The 23,513-nt window shown below is 46.4% G+C and overlaps 1 protein-coding gene across 1 annotated transcript in view; it reads right to left on the bottom strand.

The window, feature by feature from the left end:
• The window catches only part of LOC143139178 (kelch-like protein 29), a 72,909-nt gene that overhangs the window by 21,783 nt on the left and 27,613 nt on the right, over window positions 1-23,513 (bottom strand). The window contains exons 4-8 of the mRNA XM_076299783.1: window positions 19,276-19,423; window positions 17,607-18,158; window positions 10,597-10,735; window positions 4,415-4,611; window positions 1,470-1,729 (exon numbers count right to left, since the gene is read on the bottom strand). Of these exons, the coding sequence (XP_076155898.1) occupies window positions 1,470-1,729; window positions 4,415-4,611; window positions 10,597-10,735; window positions 17,607-18,158; window positions 19,276-19,423 (1,296 nt within the window). The remainder of the gene's footprint in view (window positions 1-1,469; window positions 1,730-4,414; window positions 4,612-10,596; window positions 10,736-17,606; window positions 18,159-19,275; window positions 19,424-23,513) is intronic.

Below are 23,513 nucleotides of genomic sequence, written 5' to 3'. Positions count from 1 at the left end.
GTTGTCAGAAAATGGACGACTACGGGGAATATGAGAATGTGCCTTGCGCTCCTTGAGAGTTGGTCTGTTTGTAGTCATTTCTTCTCACTGATGAAAAGGAATGAAACTTCAAGCCTACCCCTTAGGGGAGAAGAGGAAATTCTGTACTTTAGATCTCACACCAATTAAATAATAATAAAAAAACACACTGTAAACAATAAAAAGATACTCAAAATGTTTACAAATTTATCATCCACACACCTTAGGAGAATGGCTTCCCTCTTTCAAATGAGCAAGCACAATTGAAACAGTTATTTGGGGAAAACTAGTTTTTTTACTGCCATATATTCTATATGAGACACTGTAGACCTGCCACATTGTACTCTGTCATTCTTCTGCCAAAGCACATGGAATATTTACAAGCCCATGTGTCTCACAAGCTAAAAGCAGCTAATAAGTCAACGTGGAATCTGTCCAACTGGGCACTGTGACCTAATCATATGGTAAGAAAATGCTAACACAATTATGTTCTGTGATAACAAGGTCACTGGCTTTTATCTATGGTGCATGGCCAACAGGGATCTGAAATTGCACTCAAATCAAAATCCATATGGGGTCCCTAGCAGCTATGACAGGCTCTGGCTGAGAAAAAGAATCACACAATTAGTGGATCATTCCCAAAAGGCAATTACATAATACACCACATACAAATAAATAAAGGCAGTAAACATGCAGAGATCTGTAACTGCTACGGGTCTGGATCAGTAACAGCTGGATAGGCAGAAAGTACAGGCATTTCCATTCTGAAACAATCTCTTGTCTGAAGGACACGGAGGTCAGAGTGCGCGACGGATAGCTCAAGTCTCAAAGCATTCACCGAGTGCTTGGAGTAAACGAGTGACATATGTGTGCATCGTTTCTTTCAGCCGTCACAGAGAAGCCTCGATCCGGTTTAGCTTCTCTTCCTTTATGTGTCTCTGGAGCTGTTAAACGGCTTGAATTTACTCGACTCTGACATGCAGAACATACACACATACTCCAACAGACGGATATTAATATCGATGTCAAAAACATCTTGCCCATAAACACAACATGAAATTCATTTTCATCAAGACAGATTAAAACTGTCTAAAACAGATTGAAACAGTCTAACATGCTCACATAGAGTAACACCCTTCGGGTTTTTGATTCCATTTCAGTTCATCTTTTTTAATCTAGCCTGTTTAGTTTTTACGACCCCTTCCATCTGTGCCTCATTTGATGCAGTGGCTTCATCAGAGTGAAATAAAATGTCAGGATTGTGTGACAGGCATCAACTAAAGAGGCCCACGGAGATGGTGGAGACGCAGTCAACGTGGGCTGTATCTCAAACCAGCAACTTGCAGTATATAGTGCACACTAGCAGTGTACTGATGGAAGTAACTGAGTTTTTACCCAGAGTGCACAGCAGGGGGTAGGGTGGGTGGGGTTGGATGGGCTGGGGGCTTTACCTGGACTCGGCTGCTGGGGTCCTTCTTGATCCACTTGATGACGGTCTCGTAGACCAGCTCCTCGGCCTTTGTGTTGAGGCTGTCGTTGGACATGTAGCTGACCAGGTCATCTTTGGAGACGCTGAGGATCTCATCCTGGCTGGCCACCTCTGGGAAGTTCTGCAGGGCGAAGGCCTTGGCCATGTTGTGGAGCTCGGTGCACTGCATGGCCTCGGCCATGGCCAGCACGCCAAGGCAGTTACTGGCCGTCAGCTGCTTCTCTGATAGACAGAAGACACATGGACACACAACCCCCCCCCCCCCACACACACACACACATGCACGCACACACACGCACACGCACACACACACACAGACACAGACACAGACACACACACAGATAAATACACACACGCAAGGACAAACCAAACACATAAAGCATTAACAATCAGAGAGTGTGGGCCTTGTGTTGTGGTGGATTAAATTTATCTGGGTGGCTTGCGCTGGAGAGAGGCAGGCACAATATCTCAAACAGCTGGTAGAGGGGGCGGAGGGGGTGGTGGTGGTGGTGGTGGTGGTGGTGGGGGCAGAGAACTGAGAGGGCAAATCGATTGGACACAGGAGAGGTCTGCTTGGGGGTCCCTTTGATCAGTATAGACAGATACAGACCTTTTTCATGGCACAGAAAGGTCAGCTAAATAACTCCCAAAACCAATAGCTTTGAATCTCGGAGATCTCCTAGCCTCTGTGCTGCTCTTAAAGAAACATGTGTACACTGTAACATTTAGATGGAATCATGTGCTTCCATTCACTCCATAGCTAGATCAAGCCAAACAATCCATAAAGTAAGAATAAACATGATACCAATAGACAGACATTTGTGCATTTGAGCATGTTCTTGTAGCAGACTACATGCTGCATGCGTGCACAAACACAAAAAAACTGAATCTATACTATAATGTGTACGATTAGGCAATGAGAGAGATTATCAAGATCATTACACTATCATTTCCCCAATTTCATTTCCCAGTGTTAATGACTGGTAATTTTTGCAAAGGCAGCTCATATATGTTCCACTTGGTCTATCCAACTGCTGTTAAATGAGCTGTTTTGTCTGAGGGCTCTGCATAGCATTACACCGGAACACACTGGTGCCAAGACGGTGGCTTGGCTTGGTAAATAGCCGGGGGGGGGTGGGGGGGGGGGGTTGCTGCATTGCAATTCCCTCTGATTCTTATTAACTTTAATAAGGCTTTTAAAAGGCAATGGTTATTTGGGCACAGTGCTCCACTATAGATCAGCATGAGAGATCCGTTTCCTTTCGCTCACTTCCACCAAAGTGGGAGAGTAAATCCCTGAAAGCAGTCCAACACATCACTGCTATGGTGTGAAGCTACGTTCTCAGATATTTACTGGAGATGTTAAATATCTATGCTAATTGCCCACGAAGTGGAGACGATGCAAGTCGGTCTGACACCTCTCAGCTTCTTATCTTACAGTATGCTCGCATATATTGAGCTGGTCACACAGCAGCAGAGGATCCCTAAAGGAATAAATGTCATTTCATACCAAGTGAGGCGTTCATGGATTATTAAATGGCAGTTCCCAGAGGTGGGAACTGACAGGAATACTGGAAGACAAACCCCAACCTCAGCGGTCAGAAGCGAGGCTGAGGGATCTTTTTGAAGTGGTGAACAGATTTCACAAAAAGGCACGTCAACTTCCATTCACTGGCTTCTGCCTGATCTCCTCTCCTCTCTCTTCGTCTCTCTCTCTCTTTCTCTCTCTCTCTCGCTCTCCCTTTGTCAGAAATGTGCGGCTCCAGGCCACAAGGAAGGTGAAGTGCTTTCAACCGCGCCGCTGTCTCGTTCCCCACGTATGGTGGCACGCGTATATGGTGACATTTGGTGGCGAATGAGCAGAACCTTTCTGTGGCGCTGAGTTATTAAGGCTTCATTAAAAGCGAGGGACCCGGCTCCTCGACATGTGACAGGGGGCCATGCATAAACAATGGCCGGGCCTGTGGAAATGACACGGCAGCCTTTCGCGCCACCACCACCACCACAGCCGGTCTTTGAAAGGCGCCGGGCTTGTTGAAAAATGTATATTGCAGGCTGTGGCGCTTGGCTAGCCCTGAGTAGCAGGCAGTGGCGGAGGGAGCCTGTGTAGTTTCCCCCCCTTAAGCTGTTATGATCAGCGGACTTTTATCTTCTCAGGATCACGGACACAAATCATCAGTGGGGGGGGGGGGGTGGTGTTAGGGGTCCCCTGACGCGACCAAACGACGCTCGCTGGACTAATCTCCGGGTCCGGCGCCGTGGAAAAAGCCATGGCTGGAGCAAGGCAGCATTAATAAGTGCATTAATCATGGTCTCCTGTTTACACTGGAGTGTCCTGTGCTGGACGTCTATTAATCAGCTCTGGTGCACCACTGATGCCAGAGAGAGAGAAAGAGAGAAAGAGAGAGAAAGAGAGAGAGTGTGGGAGAATGGAAAGTGATAAGAAGAGAGAGATAAGGGGGAAAGAGGAAGAATGAGAGAGGGGGGGAAGAGGGGAGAGAGAGGAGGAGATGTGTCTAACACTGCTGGGACTCTGGCAGCATGATCAGACTTGACTGCGAAAGGACATCCCATAAAAACCTTACCGATCACCTAGACAACAACTCAGGCCAGACTGGCGTGCTGAGGCAAGAATCGGAGGCATTGGGAGCGAAAAGCAGAGATTTGCTCTGTCTAAGCTGCAAGTGACACCACACCACACATACCTCTGGAGGCTTATTTGAGTAAGGCAGGTCTCCAGAAGACCCCCACCCCCCCCCCCCCCCACAGACACACACACACACACACACATACCACACACACCTCTGGAGGCTTACTTGAGTAAGACAGGTCTCCAAAATAACCGCCCCCCCCCCCCATACACACACACACACACACACACCTTAGAGCATGGCGGGGGCTGCTTACCTAGGAAGGAGACACAGACTTTGCAGAAGGTGTTGAACTGGAACTTGTTGGCGGCCTCCAGGAGGGTCTTGGCGTTGGCCGAGTGGATGATGAGCGAGCCCGTGTACACGAACTCCAGCAGCAGCTCCAGCACGTCGGCGCTGATGTTGCTCATGATGAGCCGCAGCTTCTCGCCGCTCCGACTCTCCCCCGACAACCTGCGGCACAGCGGAGACGCCGCGGTCAGACCACACTGCTGACCCCCCCGCGCCACGCCACGCTCGCCTGCTCAACTTTAGCCATCAACACAGCTGGTGCTCAGGTGTGTGTGTATGTGTGTGTGTGTGTGTGTGTGTGTGTGTGTATGGGGTGACGGTGGGTTGGGTGAGAAGGGAGGGCAGGAAATCACGATATGATCATTAAGACACAGCATGCTGCAGGGACCCAATCTGCTGGATGATGTTTAATTTCACATCCAACATTGCACGCTGCTTATTGTCTCTTTTCTCTCACTAATCTGTGGAGACTGTCTCTGACTGGAGAGAACTGCATCTCCCAGTCTGTGCTTAAGGGGGTGGGGTGGGGGGTCCTGCAGTTTTACATTATCATGCACAGCACACATTAAAATTCATCCAGGAGTGGAGCAGTCTGGAGCAGAGAGCCATGTCTCGTTCTGGGAGAGAGGGCAGAGAGCCAGCCACATTTTTCCTCTCCTGCCGCCGCCTAGCAGCTTGTTGAGGTGACAACGCTGGTGATTGGTGGCTTCTATTGTTTTCTTTTCGGAAGGTGAGGGGGGTGGGGGTAGTGTGTGTGTGTGTGTGTGTGTGTGGGGGGGGGGGGGTGAAGGCAGGGAGGGGGGTATTTTTTTGAGGGGTGTGTGGGTCTTATGGGGGCTACAGTGGGCCTACAACCCTCCATTACATGGGAGGGCTTCTCTGTGCCAGGCGCCTCCATGATGCCTCCCCATACAGTCACTGCGGCTGATAACTCTCTAATGAAAGGACGCGGTGGTAATGGGAAAGCGCGGACCCACTGAGCAATGGTCTCGCGCCCGCAAGGCACTGACAAGCAAATAGCCCTCATGTTTCCTGCCTCCATTTTCTACACCCTCTCCATTTGCAATGGACCCCAACAAACAGCAGCACCGAGCCCATGGTTTGGAAAATGGTGGCTTGTGTTTTTGTGTCTGTAAGTATGAGTGTGTGTGTGTGTGTCTGTGTGTGTCTGTGTGTGTGTGTGTGTGTATGTGTGTGTGTGTGTATGTGTGTGTGTGTATGTGTGTGTGTGTGTGTGTGTGTGCGTGCGTGTTTTTTGTTTTGCATTCCAACCGTTTGGAAACATAGTGTAGTTGAAAAGCGTAATTTAGCATAAAGACACAGACAGATGAACAGGCGGATGTCTGGGTGATGGACAGAGTGATTAGATCGATGGGAAAGAAGGTAAAGGGGGAAGAGGGGAGGGGAGGATGGGGGAAGAGAGAACACCAGCACTGCCACAGGTAGCCAGCAGCCACTCTTCTCTGGGCGGGGGCCGTTCCATGACTGGGACCTGGGTATAGTCTGACTAAACAAAAGCACCCTTCAGCTGCTGCCGAAACAACAAAAATAACAAACAAAGCCAAACGAAACGGAATACGTCACCATGGCCTGCATACAAACTGATGTATTAGTTGATGTGTTAAGTCTGACTAGGGGGGGAGAAGGTAAAGGCAAGAGACTATGAATTGATGGTGGAATTCTCTGGAAGGGGCTGAAAAATCAAGTGTGTTACTCCTGAAAAGAAAAACAAAAATCCAATGTTTATTACTGTCAGTTGGAACTGGGGGTGAAGTGGCAGTTGAGGTATTAACCAACGAAAGGCAAAAGTAAATCCACCATTAGAAAGGGGGATGTGAGAGGGAAAGTGTGTAAGAAGAAAAACAGAAGAAATAAAGAAAATAATAATTGACCTTCAAAAAATAACCAAAAAACAAAAACCCATCAGCACTTGCCTCCAATCATTTAGTTATCTCAAACTGATTTCACAGGGACAGACACACTCTCTCTTTCTCTCTCTCTAGACACTTATGCTTTGGCAAATCTTTTTTTTAGGGCGGCAAGCAGTCCTTTTGCATTTGATTGCAAGCCTGGTTTCGGACTAGAAGAAAAAAAAAAGGCGGTTATCGAAATGCCCCTCTCCACTCTCTGCCGCTGGAGCCATTATCTTGATTATACTGGCAAAGTGAGGAAAGAAAAGAAAAAAGCCAATTGGCACAGAAGAGATTAATTCTACGTTTGTTTCAGGGAATTAATCTGACAGTGGAAAGTGGTGAGACTCTAATCTCCTCTTTCCCAATAGCCCTCTCTATATATTTGCAATGCATGCACATGACATATACTCTATTTATAAACATGCATAAATTAGGATGGCATCGTCCCCTTCCTCTGATCTCAGCACTGATTGGGGAATAGACAGTGCCAAACAAAAAGACAGCAAAATTCACGGACGATTGCCTAGCCACTTGAGTGCATCCCACTGTACTAGTTCAGAGGAACAGGTGAAGCAGAGTGTTAGGAGAGAACCTGTTTGCTTCTTGTTGGCTGTGTGTGGGCACCTTTGGTCTGATTATATTGATGTTTCCTTGAATGAGCAAACAGGCACAGGGTGTATGAAAGAACCATTTGTGGCCAACTAAGGTGTTTGTGTGCAACCCCCCCCCCCCCCCACACACACACACACATACATACACACACACACATACACACACAAACATGCACAGGGTGTATGAAAAAAAAACCATATGTGGCCAGCCAAGGTGTTTGGTTTGTGTGCCTTGGGATTTGTGCTGCAAAGGCAACTGGATGTGAGTACAAGGGGTACAAGGAGACTGTGGGGGGATGGTGTGTGTGTGTGTGCTCTTTCCCCGTCAAATTCCAATGAAATCTACACACACACACACACACACGCGCACACACACACACACACACACACGCACACACACACACACACACACAAACACACACACACACAAACACACTGGAGTTATATGGGACTGGCAGCAGTAAATCTTTCAATGTCTGTGTGTGTGTGTGTGTGCGTGTGTGTGTGTGTGTGTGTGTGTGTGTGTGTGTGGTACATCAGCTACTAGGCAGAAAGGGGCAGACAGACAGACTATGTGTTCGACAGCGAGGTCTCCTGGGAGAGATGAAATTCTGATGCAAGTGGCTTACCTCTGCGCCACTGTATATTAAAACCCCCCACAACATCATATTGCTTTAGAATGGGCTTTTTCCATGCTGCTGTGTAAGGGCATGTCTATGTGCATGTCTATGCTTGTGTATGTTTATGGGAGAGATGGAGGGAGGGATGGAGGGAGGGAGGGCAGGAAAGAGAAAGAGGAGAGAGAGTGTTAACAAGAGAGAGGGAGACTGATACATGTGGTGGGCTCTGTATGAAAAAGTATGGAGCAGCGAGAGCCTTTGGCAGATTATTAGATAGCTTTAAACGTGAGCTTCCGCGTCAAATGAAAGATAGAGAACACGTTAAAAAAAGGCAAGAGAATTCTCTTTAAACCCCTAGCCCCATTTATGCTAACCCCCATAAAAGGTCTGTCAGCCATCTCTGATATTAAATTTCGATTACAGCCGAATGAAAGTATCTTCTGGAACATCAATGATTTGTTCAGATTTGACATGTGGGACAAATGGGGCCTTTTCAAAAGCAATGACAAAAAATATATCAATCTCAGCAAAATACATGACCTGAAATGGAACATGGGCAAATTCAGGCAATGGTTGACATTTCCACAGACAAAAAATATGCCTGTGTATCTTTGACAGTGTCTTGCATTGACCAGTGTTCCCTGTGCCTATGTGATAAGATAAACCTAGATACACTCATCCTGGCTTTAAAGATTAGGGCAGCACAACACAAGTTTCATAGGATTTTGGTTCTGAAAAAAAAAAAAGAAGATCCAGAACAGAATGCTGTGAGCATTGATGAAAGCTTAGTTGCAGAGTGTGTGCGTGTGTGTGTGTGTGTGTGTGTGTGTGTGTTTGTAAAGGGCGGTAGAAAGGAAGCTGTGAGAGACCACATACACTAATCTGGGATCCGAGCCCTGAGCTCCCTGTGACCGGTGAATGGCAGGGACTTGGATTTGGACGTTAAAAAAACAGGATTGCCTTTCACAGCCTCGCAAAGTGCATACTCCCTAGCCAGGGAAATGATGGAGAGTTTGAACAGCAGGGAAGAGGAGAGAGGACGGAGCGTGCTCACACACACAGCAGGCCTCAGCCCCGAGCCCCCAGCCCTCGTCTGAGAGCCGCAGCCTCAGCAGCCTGTCCTGTTCACCCTTGCAGGAGCGCGGGGGACTCTGATAGCATTGAGAGGGGCATCAGCACATTTCTTGCTCCACTGACGCCCGTGTCAGATCTGCACTCAATGTTACGGGCCCTAATGCCGTTTTCATTGCCGGCACTTCCCCAGATAGCCTAGTGCCGAGGTGCCGAAGCCAAATTTACAATCAGGTGGAGGCAGAGTTCCAATCCCCCAAAAAAATCTGTTCTCGCTGGCGAGGGACTCTTGGCGTGTGATATATTAGATGTCTTTGGACTCCATTGCTGATACCGGAGTGCATTAACAGCAGGCAAAAGTCTCTAAGTGTGTTTTGTGATTTGAAAAATATTTTTCTCTTCTTTTACAGGATTATGGAATGCTTAACAGGGATCAAAGGATTGTCAGTAACTATTGATACTCTATTAATCCCAGACTATAGAGGCAAACAGTAAGTGCAAAAAACATCAATAAACAAAGGATAGAAACTCATAGAAAAACGTAGAGTAAAGAAGTAACAGTTCTGTAAAGAAAATACACAAGGGACAAAAGGCACTAAATTATCTGTTCAGACAGAAGCTGTAATTTAATAATACAAGTGAGATGTGGCTCAAATTCCCTCCTGAAAATACCCATGACCAGACTAGGGCAGCTTTAAAGATGTCCCTCTCCAAACACAGACACCGATCACTGGCTCTATAAATTAATGAAAGCTCCGCGTCGCTCCCCCTTTTCCCGCCAGACCCAAAGATCCGAGACCTTTTCACGCTGTGCGTGTGTCTGGCATTGCTTCAGGACATCGGGCAACTTCCCAGAGAGTTCAAGCGACATGCACCTGATCCACACCTGAGGGACTTGTCAGATGTCGGCAGGCTGTGATGCTCTAATTTTGGCTCTTGGGGCAGGCGGGCAGGAGGGAGGCAAGGAGGCGCGGGGGGCTGGGGATGCATGGGGAGGCTAGAGGAGGTGCAAACACAATGGCAGAGGATGTAGGGAATAAGAAAAAGAAAAAAGAAAAAAAAAATCTGATGTGCAACCGAGGCTGGCGGTGGCTCTCGGTGTGGCTGGAATGCCCGGCGCAATACGCTGGCGGGCCATCAGGCGATCTGAGAAAAGCAAAGGCGTGTTGGGGAGAGCGGTGGGGTTGGGGGGTTGGAGGGTGAGTGGGAGGCACCAGGCGAGGGGCTAGAGGTCTGACAGTAGCACAGAGAGGGTCAAACTAAGGGCAGTCATCCATCTCTACAGCACTCGGCCCGGCCAGACCACTGACGCGATGCTACACCTCCAGAGCACGCGGGGAGTGCACAAAGGACATCTGTGTTGCTCCCAGAGTTATGCTGCTGCATGGGCTAAAAAACTAGGGTGATCGGTGTGTGTGTGTGTGTGTGTGTGTGTGTGTGTGTGTGTGTGTGTGTGTGTGTGTGTGTGTGAGTGGCTTTCTCAATTGAGATTTCATGTGCACGGTATAATGTATTTGGCATGTTACCACTTGCACAGGAACATATGGAAAGAAGGAAATGCCCGGGAGATGAACTGATTAGAAATGCCAGTTGCCTCGCTAATATTTTCTACTATTTGCTTCTGACATTTAGAATAATATAAAAAAAAATAATAAAATGAAAAGAAAAAAAAAACCCAGTCATGGAACTTTTTGCCCATTAAAATGTAAATTTGCTCATTTAGTTTAAGGAGATGAAAGGGTAGGATAAGTGTTGACCTTTTTTCCCCCAAAGAGAAATACATTCATTTGAGTGATAGAGGGAATGGCTACTGGCCCTGTGGTAGGCACCTCTTTCTTCACACCTGCAAGAGAGAGGGGAAGGGAAAGGAAGCGACACAAATGCACCCTACAAAAAGAACAGATCAGATCAACAGCTGGAGGAAAAGCAAACCTTTTAACCATGTCCTTGAAATATAAGCTGCAGGAAGCTAGAACATTTTGGTGGACTTCAAACTCTTTGCCTTCAACAATTATTTTCAGGTCTGTAAACTCTTTCGCTCGCCGCTGCTGGTTCAATTCCTTCAACATCTCTGTAGAATGGAAAAGAAACAAGAAGAGAAGCACGGAGAAAACAGAAGAGAGCAACATTCTTATTTCGGTGAATTCACAGTGACAGAGTAGAAAAAAAACACTGATTTTTATTAAGCCTTGAAGGAGAATTAGAGAAAGAGAGAAAGAAAGAAGGAAGGAAAGACTGTAAGAAAGTAGGAAAGCAGGAAAGAAAGAGGAGGGAAAAAGAAAGAAAGAAAGAAAGAAAGAAAGAAAGAAAGAAAGAAAGAAAAGACAATGGGAAAGGAAGGAAAACAAGTAAAGAGATAGGCAGAAAGACAAAAACGGCATTTAATAATAATAATGCTTGTATAAAAATGAAGGAGAATATAATATGTCTAAATGTCTTAAGGAACTGTGTAGCATAGAGATCCTGTAGACACAGCCATTGTGAGAGAATAGCATAAGGAAAGTTGAGGAATACAGGCCGACACTGTCTCTGTAAATATGTTGATATAAACATGCAGCTGATAACTCCAACTCAGTAGTGATGTATAATGTATGGGTGAAATAATGAGAATACATGCAGGAAGGGAATTCAAATCAACAGTGGAATGGTCCAGGGTCAGACGACAGGCAGCGCTAACCGCACAGCCAACCACAGCTGACTGTCTGAATACTGTAGATTGCTGTGACCCTTTTGTGAAACGTGATGAAAACGACAACCTGTATGGCACAAGGCACCACTTTCAGGACGAAGTGAAGTAAGGGATAATGGACGACACGGTGGTCTGTTCACAGAAGTTAATGCACGGTCGAGGTTGTAAAACGGCCCCGACGCGAAGCGGAGGTTTCTCTTTGATGAAACTCGTAGTGCATTAACTTCTGTGAACAGACCACCGTGGAGTCCATTATCCCGCTTATTACACTGTTGCCACTTGCGTTGTGTTCATTTCCTGTTACAATTTAAACGTTTTAATCGCTAAAACTGTCTTGTTTGTAGAACTAATTTCTTCCGACACATATCAACTAATTTCTCACCTCACAGGACAAACTGCCGTTAATGGATGGTTGCTACCAAAGATTCTAGAGCGCTACGCTCCGCTCTAGAATCTTTGGTTGCTACGGCCAAAGGCCAGTCGTTAGTTCTATCTCTCCCGTTGTCAAGCGGGCGTATCCCAAGATTCTGATGAACTTTAGCTTTGAAACATCGCTATTTTACTTAGCCTGCTGTCATCCATCTAGCTAAAAGCCACCTCCGTCATATGCTACAATGTTGCAATGTTCTGAACGTCTGCATTTTACAGCTTGGATGCAACGTGACAGTTCATTTAAACTTCACAACGAGTTCGGCGAATTAATATACAAGTGTGATACGGCCAAAAAAATGGATCTACTTCATAGGTGTGCAGATAACATACGGTTAATGGTCGTTCTAAATTACGTAGGACAATGGGAAATTCAACCAAGCAGTGGAATAAGATGCTGATAATGGAACTCTCTTGAAAGGGTCTAGACGGTTGTATCGGTTTGGAAAATCAAATAAAGAGAACACCGGAATGTCGTCACGTATGCTGTCTGAACGATAAAACATTTATGCACTGTATTACTTTCCAGAAGCCGAAAGTGTTGAATTTATGATGTGATACAGTTGATATGTGTCGGCAGCCTGAAGTGCAGGCCTTGATGATGCCAGACGGATGGTCTTTATCCTCTCTGTTGTTTCACGTGGAAAACGCTCTCCGCACACAGGCCCTTGTCTGAGTGTCTTTTAAGATATCCATAACGAGGAACTGTTCCAGGCGCCAATTAAACACCCTGCTAGAATTTTAAAAACGTACGTCCCTGTTCTAAAATTACAATGAGTTCTTCAAACTGTAATGGCGACGACGCTCCCGGCTGCTCTTCATGCTCTGACATTCTTAGGGCTCGTCTGGCCTCGACCCTTCGCTGTGTTGACACACGGACACGTATGACTGAGCCATGATACGTCCAAGCTGCCCCCATATATAACAGGAAAAGGCCCCTTAGCCCGTGAATGGGCGGCTGTGGCAAATGGATGGGCTGCAAATGGGCTCTTGGAGCAGAGAAGGACGGTCTCCTCCGAGATGGCCTCTTTAGACTGTGCTAGAGCGTCTCTAATGTGACCTGAAATTGCACGGCGCTTGGACGCATGCCAGCGCTGATGAATTATAATGGCAAGACCCAGGTACGAGCACCTTGGTTCTCTTGTTGGCCGCCGCTTCCCCGAGTGGTGACAGACCATTGCCGGATATTACATCTGCTGGGTTATCTTAAGGCACGTATTACCAAGTAGTGCTCCTGAAAGCCATTTATATGCATTAATGTGAGCGCTGTTCACTGAAATGCTCTCCCAGATTTTACCATGCGCCATGGCAGCTAATTATTCTCAATTTACTTTAAGTGGGTCAGTGTTCTCAGGAGGAGGACCCGGCAAGACATGGCACAGGTGGACACTTTAGCGAGGCTGAGAATGAAGGAATATGCTCAGCCTCTACAAATATGCCTAAGCTCGTTATTACAACATTCTGAAACGCTGGCAGCCCCAAATCCGAGATAATTCCAGGAAGAGAGTGAAGGGAATTTTACTGCCGTTCCCTGGCTTTGTATTGTTGGTGCGAATCCGAGCAAACACAGAGTTTCCCCAAACGGCGCCTTAAGACCGCCTTGGATCATCCTAAGAACAGCCTACAACAGCCTACAGAGGCTTCTGTACAAGAAAGCACCGAGGCTCATGAAACCAGTGGATTTTTTTTTTCTTGTTTTGACACAAAGGAGCTGTGAATCGATAACAATGCAAGTGCAGATATGAGATGAAAAGTTCTCAATAGCACCCTGACTAGGGTGGGCTCACAAAGGGATAAGGTCAGAATAAATGCATACAAAGTTGCTTCGCAGACAATCGGGTTCACAGACCACTGAAAGAGACCATTCATGTCGCTCTGCTTCAATTAAAACACAGATGGACTTGAAACTATAATGGATAATAGCAATCAGGCTTTAACAATGCCATTATCCAGAGTGCTTTGTGAAGAGACGCAAGCTTTTATATCTTCCCTCCAAGGTCAACAAATAAAATCTAGCAACTGTATTTGTGCTTCCCTTGAAATGTAATAGTAGTCAGCAGGGAAATGTTCAAGTGGAAGATTCGGCACTGAGCAAGGTCTCGTACAATCAGTTTGTTTTTTAACCTTTCTGTTTTTATTTTTTCTGGTTGTGGTTTCAGTTTCTCTTTGATGAAACAAAATGAACAATGTGTCACCAGTTTAGATGTGAGCCGACCATAAGGTCAGGATTTAATGGACAGTATTTGAAGTGAGACTTGCCAAACTAAACAAGAATCCTCCATGTCAGATTTTGATAGTCTGTGATGGCAGTTGGAGTGCTTGGAGCTGTATTAACAAATCTGCATGTTTTCATCCAGATGATCCTTGCTGAAAGATTACATGCCAGATCAGTTGAGGATTACAGTATATGAAGGCAAATGTACATTTTAGAAAAGGATGTCATGACAATTCAGAAAAGTCCTCATGACAAACTACTACATTATGCTAATGGAGAACAGCAAAATTGGGCAAATTCCAGCCTTCTCATTGCTTCTCAGGCAGGAGATGCACTCCAAACACGAGCTGTGTATAATTTGTGTGAGTTGCACAGAAACTACAGTCCAAATATCGAAATAACTTTTCAACTGAGCTCTTTATCACCGCACTTGCTGCTGACTGTGGCGTGCTGTTGGCGCCAAGCTTTGGCCGCCTTCAGCTACAAACTCTTTGAGAAGAATGTTGAATAAGCAAGTCCCATGTTGAACCATTAAATCTTCTCAGATGAGAGGCATGTCCCCTTGGCACTATCAACTCCATACATTCAGGGCCAGGTCCAAGCTGCGCAGCCATTGGTGGTCTTTTGACAGCTGCTGACCTACATCAAAATGCTTAGGAAATTGATTTAAAACTACACATTTCAGCATAGGCTGCTCTAGCGCTGACCAACACATTAATCTCATCATGTCAGATGGAAAACATGGATTTAGGCTTTTGAAGCAGAAATTCTGATGTTAAATGAACCACTTGAACGAGGGGAATAAAACATGGTACAATCTTTCAAAACCCACTGAGCCACTGACAGCAGAGGCATTTGAATATGAATCACTTCTGGGTCACAGTTCAGCAATCATATCTCTCGATTCAGCAAAAGGAAAAGTCAATTTAATGTCTCACTCCTTGTGTAATAAGAGGTGGGGGTGAGGGTGGTTGTGGGGAGCTGCTGTTTGCCATGGCGTGTTGAAAAACAACATCTGCTGTCATCAGAAGGCAAATGTCCAGTGTGTCCTCAGGTGCTTTTGGAGCGCTAATCCACTCCAATCTCCCTGCCACCAGTCGCGCTAATCACTCCTCTGCCAGGAGAGCGCCGGTCACTCTGTGACTGACGTCTCTCTTGTTCTCGAACAGAAAGGAAAGGGGCTGGGGAGGGGTGGGGGAGGGCAGCCTGAATTCTAAATGGCTCACTCAGTCCCGGGCGACGAGCTTGGGAGGGAACGTGACTATTTCTGCGGGAGCAACTCAGGCTACTTGGTTATGATAATTTGCAGCAAGATGGACCTGTCAGAGGTTTGACTGCGTCGCGTTAGAAGAGGAAATCATTAATGAAAAGCACACGAGCCTCCATGAAGGAGGCGGATGGTGAATTATCAAAATTAATGAGGTGGCTGCTTTCTCTATATTAATTACAGGGGAAATAATGATGCCGGTGTCAGAGGGCCGCTCGCTATGTACGGGCGGAGGTAGCACAGCGGGCTGGCCACAGGCCACTTTCATTAATATCTTAAGGGCTCACAAAGCCTTGCCATCTTTTATCTATTTTTATTAGCTGCTGTACCAGTTTAATTATACTGTATGCAAGTCTCAATTAAAATTAAAATGAGTAAGAGTAACGTTAATAATACGTGAGTCAGATTAAAACAAAGTAAGTCCGGAATAAAAATATGCATAAATCGGAAGAATTATTTGAACTCCATGCAACGAAGGCGCTGGGGAACCAGTGTTAATCAAGGTGTGCCTAAATGTTTTCCTAAGGTTTTTTTTTTTTTTGTGGGGGGGGGGGGCTGTCGAGATGGGTGACCTTGCCTGAGCAAACATGCTCTGTGGGGATTTTTATGAATGGACTTTGCAATCTCAATTACAAGTTGCTAACTGGCGAAGAGAGCCGGTGCAGCAGTTTGCATGTTCCTTCTCTCATAGAAGATTAATATTTCTGGTGATGCAACATGACATGCAATTTAAGCGAGAGGCAGTGGAACAGATTCTTTGCCTGTAGCTTGACCGAATATTTGAGGGATTTCTGCTGCCGACAAAAAAACATACACAATGCAATCTTCCCTGTGGTGCTTGCAGAACCAACTCATTTTTATTTGGAATATTTCGGGGGACATGATTGAATACCTGACTTCAGAAAAGCCAAGAGGCAAAGCACAAACCCATAATTCTTTTTCATGTGAATTGCCATCATTGCTATACAACAGATATTTACATATATCTGAGCATATGCTTACTGTGTGACCCTGTGTTTTATGTGTATAAAATAGGCATGGAAATAGCTTTTGGGGGTTTACACTTGAGGAAAATAACACTCTTTCAACATGACTCCTTCATATGTTATTACCGTTATTAATGGCAACTAGTAGTCATAAGGCAAAAGAGGCAATGACAATGAGGAGACGTCCATGTTCCACGGCTCTTGTTATTTAAAAAGGTGCACAAAGTCTACAGCACAATACACATTTTTAGAAAGCTCTAATCTTGGTAAATAGGCAGTCTGGTGTCTGTGGAAACCCAGGAGAGAAGGTTGAAGGAGCAGGGTGAACGGGAGAACGGGGACTTGGCGCTCGCTTGGCGGTTCTCATACCGCACCTAGACGGGACTCAGCAGCAGCTTTTGGAACAAAATAAAATTGTGTGATTTTCTCTGTGAGTGTGAGTGTGCGTGTGTGTGTGTGTGTGTGTGTGTGTGTGTGTGTGTGTGTGTGTGTGTGTGTGTGTGTGTGTGTGTGTGTGTGTGTGTGTATGTCTCTGACTCTTCTGGGGACTGTCAATTTGACTCTTCTTTTGTGCGTGGCTAAATGACAGGCTCTCCGGAGTAACATGGGGCTTTTGTGATGCCACTTCAAATTAGAACCGCAGCACAGCAGACATGCACTTACCCACGCAAATCTCATAACTGCAAATCACATTCAGAGTGCAACGCAGCACTTTATTAGCTTTTTCATATATTCTCGAGCAAATTGTAAAAGTGTCAGCGCACCTAACCTCCAAACTTCATAAAGTTATCATGAGCCTTTACCAGGAGGAAAAAAAATGGAAAAACAAACAAAAAAGTGAACCAATCCACTAGGCACTTGTCCACATGGTGGGGCAGACGGATGAGTATTTTTATTGAAGGTGAAAGTTGGGAACATAATAAATGTGTTTTAGACCATCAGTGGAGAAGGCAGAAGGGGAGAGAGAGCGAGCGAGAGAGAGAGAGAGAGACAGACAGATACAGAGAGAGAAAGAGACAGAGGCAATAGAGTGAGAATGATACAGAGATAGAGAGAGAGAGTGAGAGAGAGAGGGAAAAGAGAAAGAGACAAGTAGAGATGTGGGAAACAAGAGGAGGAAAAAAAGAAAGTGAGGAGAGAGAGAGAGAGAGTGGGAGTGAAAAGAATTAGACAGACAGAGAAAATGAGAACTTGCTGGAAACTATTTGAGAGAAAATATTACTCTGTCTTTTTTCAGAGGAGAAGAATGCTTAGAACTTAAGAAAAGACAACATTTTCAAAACCTTAAAGTCAGCAGAGTAGTATCACCATATGTTTGGCAATGTTTTTATGTTTTTGTTTTTGAACGGGACTTACCTTTGGGATGCCAGGGGTCGGTGAACTCATACTTCCCCATCCCTACAGTTCTGAGCATCTGCAGGCCGTTAGTCCCCTCGGCCGCCGCGGCGGCGACAGCGGGCGGCATGGCCGGGCCGGGGGGCTGCAGATGCGCTGCCTGGCCATTGGTCAGCGGAGGGGCGGTGGTGGCGGCAGCGGTGGGCAAGCAGGACGTCGGCGGCACCATGGGGTTGTGCATGTGGCCGTTGCCCACCACGGTGTGGACGGGGTGGGCCACCTGGCAGACGCCCGTCATGGGGGACATGGTGATGGGCGGCAGGCCGGCCACGCCCAGCGGCTGGTTGTGCATGTTAAGCACCATGGTGGCCAGGGGCTGGGCCGGCTGCTGGGGCAGCTGGTAGTGGGCGCTCATGAGCGGGTGAGGTGGGGGCACCGGGTTGGGCAGCGTAGGGGTCACGCCGATGATGGGCGCCTGCACCGTCACACACTGGCTGTAGGCTGGCGCCTGGGGCATCCCATAGGAGTGGGCCAGGAGGCTGGACTGAGTGACCCCTGGAGGCCATAGGGACCCTGCGGGAGGTCGGCGAAGAGAAAGGGGGGTGGGGGGGGGGTGGGTTAGCATTACCAGTCACACCCTGTGACTAACTGTCCAGATGAAAGCTCAATAACAGCCCATTCAGTGCAGTAATGTCTGAGCCCATACATTATGCATACTTGCCCTTGTATTTGCACTTCCTCAACGTAACTCTCCATTTCTATTCCATCACATCACATGCGCTCCAGAGCCCGGCACGGCTCACCATGCCCGTTGATCTAAAAATAACACCCGACTGTGTGGATGTATTGCAGGAGATGTGGTCGACCCTAAAGGTCTTCATCGAAATCAACTGCGGCGTACAGATGCAGTGAACCAGTAATGTTAGCCCAGCACTTTGTCTGAGTTCATTTGCAAATGCTAGTGAGTGCCGTGCGTGAGTCTGTCTGTGTGTGTATGCGTGTGTGTGTGTGTGTGTGTGTGTGTGTATTTGTATCTGTCTGTATGTGTGCGTATTTCTCTCTGAGTGCATGTCTGTGTGTGTGATTGGTGGTGGTGGGAGGGGGGGGGACGTTCTGTAGGAATGTACGGAGCTGAGGAATCATTACTGAGTGCCTCATAATGGGAATTGGGCTGAATCACGGAGGGAAAGCTAATTATTCATATCAACAAGCAGCCATATTGAACTCTTGGCCTTGCTTTTTTTATGGCCAAAAATGCTTTCCTCTGTGCAACGCAAAATAGCAGAAATGATTTAGTTTTCAATGTCAAACAATTAATGACAATGCACAAGGAATGACACGACACATTCATTGCCAGACAGGGGCCCAGGCTGTCGAGCTGACAGTAAACTGTAGATGTGCCTGTTCAGGCTACAGGGCCATCATTGCAAACACATTGCAGTTAATGTCATCATATGACTATGACTGACTACTGTATGAGTGAACATTCATACACTTGGGTGAAAGGTAGAAAAAGCTGCAGATATGGCCACATTAAAAAAATCTACACTTACAAAAACAGCTCGCAAGTGCTCTAATGCTTCAAGAAATCATCAATATATTTTCACAAGCCATAGCTAAGAGCCATCTTGAACCTTGAACGTGTGTGTGTGTGTATGTGCATGTGTGTGTGTGCATATGCGTGACGTACCTGTGAGGTCCTTATCCCGCATCTGTTTGGCTGGGGGCTCGTCCGTCTCCCACGGCGTGGACTGGTTGATGGGCGTCTGCCCCCACCGCACCCCCGTGGCCAGGACCTGCCCCTGAGCCTGGCCGTCCCCCGCGGGCAGCATTGGCACCTGGCGGAACATGAGACAGGACCGAGTGGCCGCGTAAACATCACAGACCGCGGCTCTAATTACAAAAGCCACATCGCTAGCGACGCTGCCACGACGCCAGACACACTGGTACATCATTTAGCTTTGTTAATATTCCATTCCACTCTGTCTTTTAATTACGCAGCCTGTTCCAGATTAGCGCCATCAATAATGTACGCAAAACCAAGGTCGGCACTCTGACTTGGCGAAAGAACGCTTGATCTATATAGAGAGCATTTTACTAATTAATTCTTATCTGCCTCACATTGACTGTAAATCAAGGGGGAACAGTAATCTCGAAAAAAGTATGAGAGGGAAAAAAAAGCAATTTCCAAATGACTAGAGGGAAGTTAGAAGAAAAAGAGAAAAAGTTCTTTTGACCTTATTGCTGGAGAAATCACAATGGAATGTCTGACAATATGGCATGAGTGAAAATTGCATTGGGAGAGCATAGCTCTATTCCAGAACAGCGATAATGAAGTCACAGTTGTGTGCAGTGTCTTCGGCTACCTCATATCAAGGAATAACATCCATGTAATATCCTGAGTCTTTTTTCCCCCTGTAAATGGCAGTAAAACATTTCCATCATGGACTGCCATACTAGTCTTTATCTAAATTGGCTGGTAAAGTCATGCATTGTCACTATCTATGTACTGTACATCCACAAAACATCTCTCCTCTGTTCTGAGAGTCTGGCTATACTGACTGACGGATGAGGAAACAGTGAAATGTCCACTCAGCATCCTCTGAGGCCAGACTGAAGACTCCATTAAGCTGTTTTCTAGTCAAAGAGCCTTTGGCTTCTCACAGAAATGACTTGGGCTATTTTAAACTATTTCTGATGGATGGGGAAAAGAGGGTGTCCGACTGGACTGAACCAGTGGACAGGCTCAACATGTACCCAAATCTTAGCGACTTATCACAGACAAGAGGGGAAGGACTGGATGTCTGGAAGAACAATAGCTGAAGCACCTGCGGTGCTGATAGGAAATAGCTTTATGAGCAAAAGTGCCTTTTTTAAGAGAAGCCACTGCAAGACTGCTCTGACAGGAGGAATCCACTGCAGCCACCTCAGCAGTCACACTTCACGTTATCTCGCTCCAGACGGAAGCTCTGTCACCGGGCGAGCGACGCCGCCTCAGAGAGAGAGAGAGAGAGAGAGAGAGAGCGAGAGAGAGAGAGAGCACACTGCCTCTGTTTGCTCGGGAAAAATCAAGAAAGCCCTACATTCAATGCCAGCTGTTAAACGAGCGGTTTACAGGTAGAACGAGCTAATCTGTCCTGCAGATCCTGGCCTCTCTTCTCTCCCAAAGCTCATTTGCAAGCCGTACAGATGTGGTTTGACACAGCTCGGCGTGACAAACTCAGCAAACCCATGGGAGTAAACACACTGGTTGAGGTAAGAACACACTCGGCTTGGGCCCCTCTAGTGCATGGAAGGAATATCTGAGGTAAATACTGCTTTGGATTCTGTGATCACTGACAAGGAAAGGGGATCTAAAAAAAAGAGTAAGGTAGGTAGGCAATGCTAATATACAGCCACAGAAGCAGTCACTGTAAAACAGCTCACTGCATGACAAGACTTAATTAAAAATGTTTGTGAATTGATATGAACTCATTTAAATGTAGCAATTGCTGAAGCAGTTCATGACTGTGCAGTATTGTAACCGCAACTTTAGACTACTGCATGTGAATGTACACGCCCTGAAAACAACCTTCGAGAGAGGAGGATGGATGAAACAGGAGCCAGCAGATAAAAGCTGAGCCATCTTGAGATCCTTTGAGCAAAGACAAAAATAAACTACAGTAATAGCCTGACAAGTTGTTTAATTGTAATAATTACCATTCCTGTGCCAACACTGCCTAAGGACAGTGAAGTCATATTGTCACAAAAAAATTAAATAAACTAAAATAACGAAAGGGTATGAAAGTCTGGCAAAGTGGCACAGCTAATCATCTCTTGCCTGTGGCAAACTATGACAACAACAATGGGTCATAACTGTAAAGTGAAGCATAGAGATGAATGTACGAAGCGTACGATGCTAGACTTGATGAGACATTTTCATTGCAAAATTTGTGTGTGAGTGTATCCAGACTAAGGCCTTACATTCTAAGGAAATAGCGCTTAAATCCTAAAGGAGTGTGAAATCATCGCAGTACAGTGTACATAGATTGGTAAACAACATCTAAAAACAGCCTTACATCATGTCTTGGGGGAAAGCTGGTCTCAATCAATTCATTTTTGTATTCTAATCTACAAAAAAATTAACTGCTGAGGATATTTTCCTGGCTACCTTCCCACAAACCTATTTACTGATGATGAAGTAGCTTTTTAATATCCCATTTTCTCAAAAATGCCTAAACTAAGTTAGCATACAGAGTTAGTCAGAATAGTGCTTCTTATAGCTTGCAAAAGCAAAAAATATATTAGTAAAACAAGAGTCTAAACATGACTCAGCGCCTTTGGAGTAGCACTTCACCAACAAATCACAACAGCAATTTAAAGCTAATTGCAGTTTTAAAGCGAGGGAGTTTGCAAACAAGTTTGTTTTGATGGGCTTCGCCATGTGCGATGCTATTCTTGTCTGGCGCTAACGCTCGCGTGCCAACAGGAAGAGGGCAGGCGCGGCTGATGGGAGATAAAAGTGCCGGCTGGTGGGCGTAACGAGAGGGCGGATGAATATTCAGCGGCGCAGACAGACGGAGGGATGAGGCCTCTCTCTCTCTCTCTCTCTCTCTCTCTCTCTCTCTCTCTCTGCCTCCATCACCTCTGCATCCTAATGCCCTGGGACAGGACGGGCACTCAATGAACTCCACCGGCGTGGGGAGGGTCAACTACGGTCAACGCTGCAGATTAGGCAGACAGCCGCCCCACTCTCCTCCAGCTCGCATATGCCGCTACCAACTGTCCCAGATTTGTTCTGTTTTTGTTTTTTTTTACCCATAGGCTTGCTTTGGATTTGTATCTCCCTCTCAATCTCTTCCTGATTCGCTCCTGCTGTGTCTTTCACACTTCCCCCTTTTGTCTTGCCCACGCCTCTGCACCCACATCTCCCACTCTACTGACACGCATGCACGTTATGACCAGACAATAGCTCAGAGCTCATGCTACCCAAAAACATTGTGTGCAAGAAAATGAGTTGTCCTCAGCAAAATATGCTTCCTCACACAAAGTCACACCAGACACCTGTGTCTGTTTTTTCCCTCAGTAAGGCCCTTCAGGAAGCTCATGTGTTGCAGAACTAGACTAGACTAAACTGTTGCTTTGCCAGGAGAGACATGAGTGTCATTTATCCAGCTAAAAAACGTGCCAGTCGAATGTATTCTGGTTAATGTATTAAGGCGGAGCATTTGGTATGTTAATGCCACCTTTTGTGCAGAGAAATATTCATGATTCTGTGGTGGGTGTTTAAAATTCTGCCACGCGTCCTCGTCTCGTTGGCGCTGTCAAATGAAGCATGGCAGACAGCAGCTGATCAGCACATGTTTCTCCATCTTTAATGGAGCGTCTCTGAAGGTGATGGACAAAAAAGCTGTGTGATATTCAATGTCAATACCACTCGCAGGAGTAGTACCAGGGGGAATATGCCTGGCAGGAGAGCAAAGACAAAACAAGAAAAAGAGAGAGAGAGGGAGAGAGAGAGAATATTTCAGGCACGGACCTAAGAGGGGTCTGTGCCGTTTTTGTTAATGAAGACCAAAGGACTTGACATCTCGGCAGGCAGGCGGCTCAGCCCGGTTTGGATTCCAGATGCCGTCCCGGCGGAGTGAAATGAAGACGCCGCGCAGACAGGCGACCGACTGCGCGCCGGACTTCCTTAACCCTTTGATGACTTCATCTGCCACTGCACCGAGCTGCCGTGAAGGACAAGGATGACAGCAGAACTCAAGACATGGTCAACAACAGTGCACTGAGGCCCAGAGGTGGGCAGCACTGAGAGAATGGGCCAGAGCTCTTCTTCGCCTCAGGGGCACGATGAGGAGAGAGAAAAAAAAAGTGCTGGTCTCTACTGAAAGGGAACCGTGTGGTGGCTCATGATGGAGGACACACGGACATTGTGTCCGAGTTTGT

The sequence above is a fragment of the Alosa pseudoharengus genome, unplaced genomic scaffold (genome assembly GCF_046254945.1).
Source record: "Alosa pseudoharengus isolate Yale_2024_CS ecotype anadromous, Long Island Sound unplaced genomic scaffold, YU_APseudo_1.1 YU_APseudo_1.1_scf_22, whole genome shotgun sequence".
In the NCBI taxonomy this organism is placed as follows: Eukaryota; Metazoa; Chordata; class Actinopteri; order Clupeiformes; family Clupeidae; genus Alosa; species Alosa pseudoharengus.
This window is presented reverse-complemented; position numbering and strand designations above follow the sequence as displayed.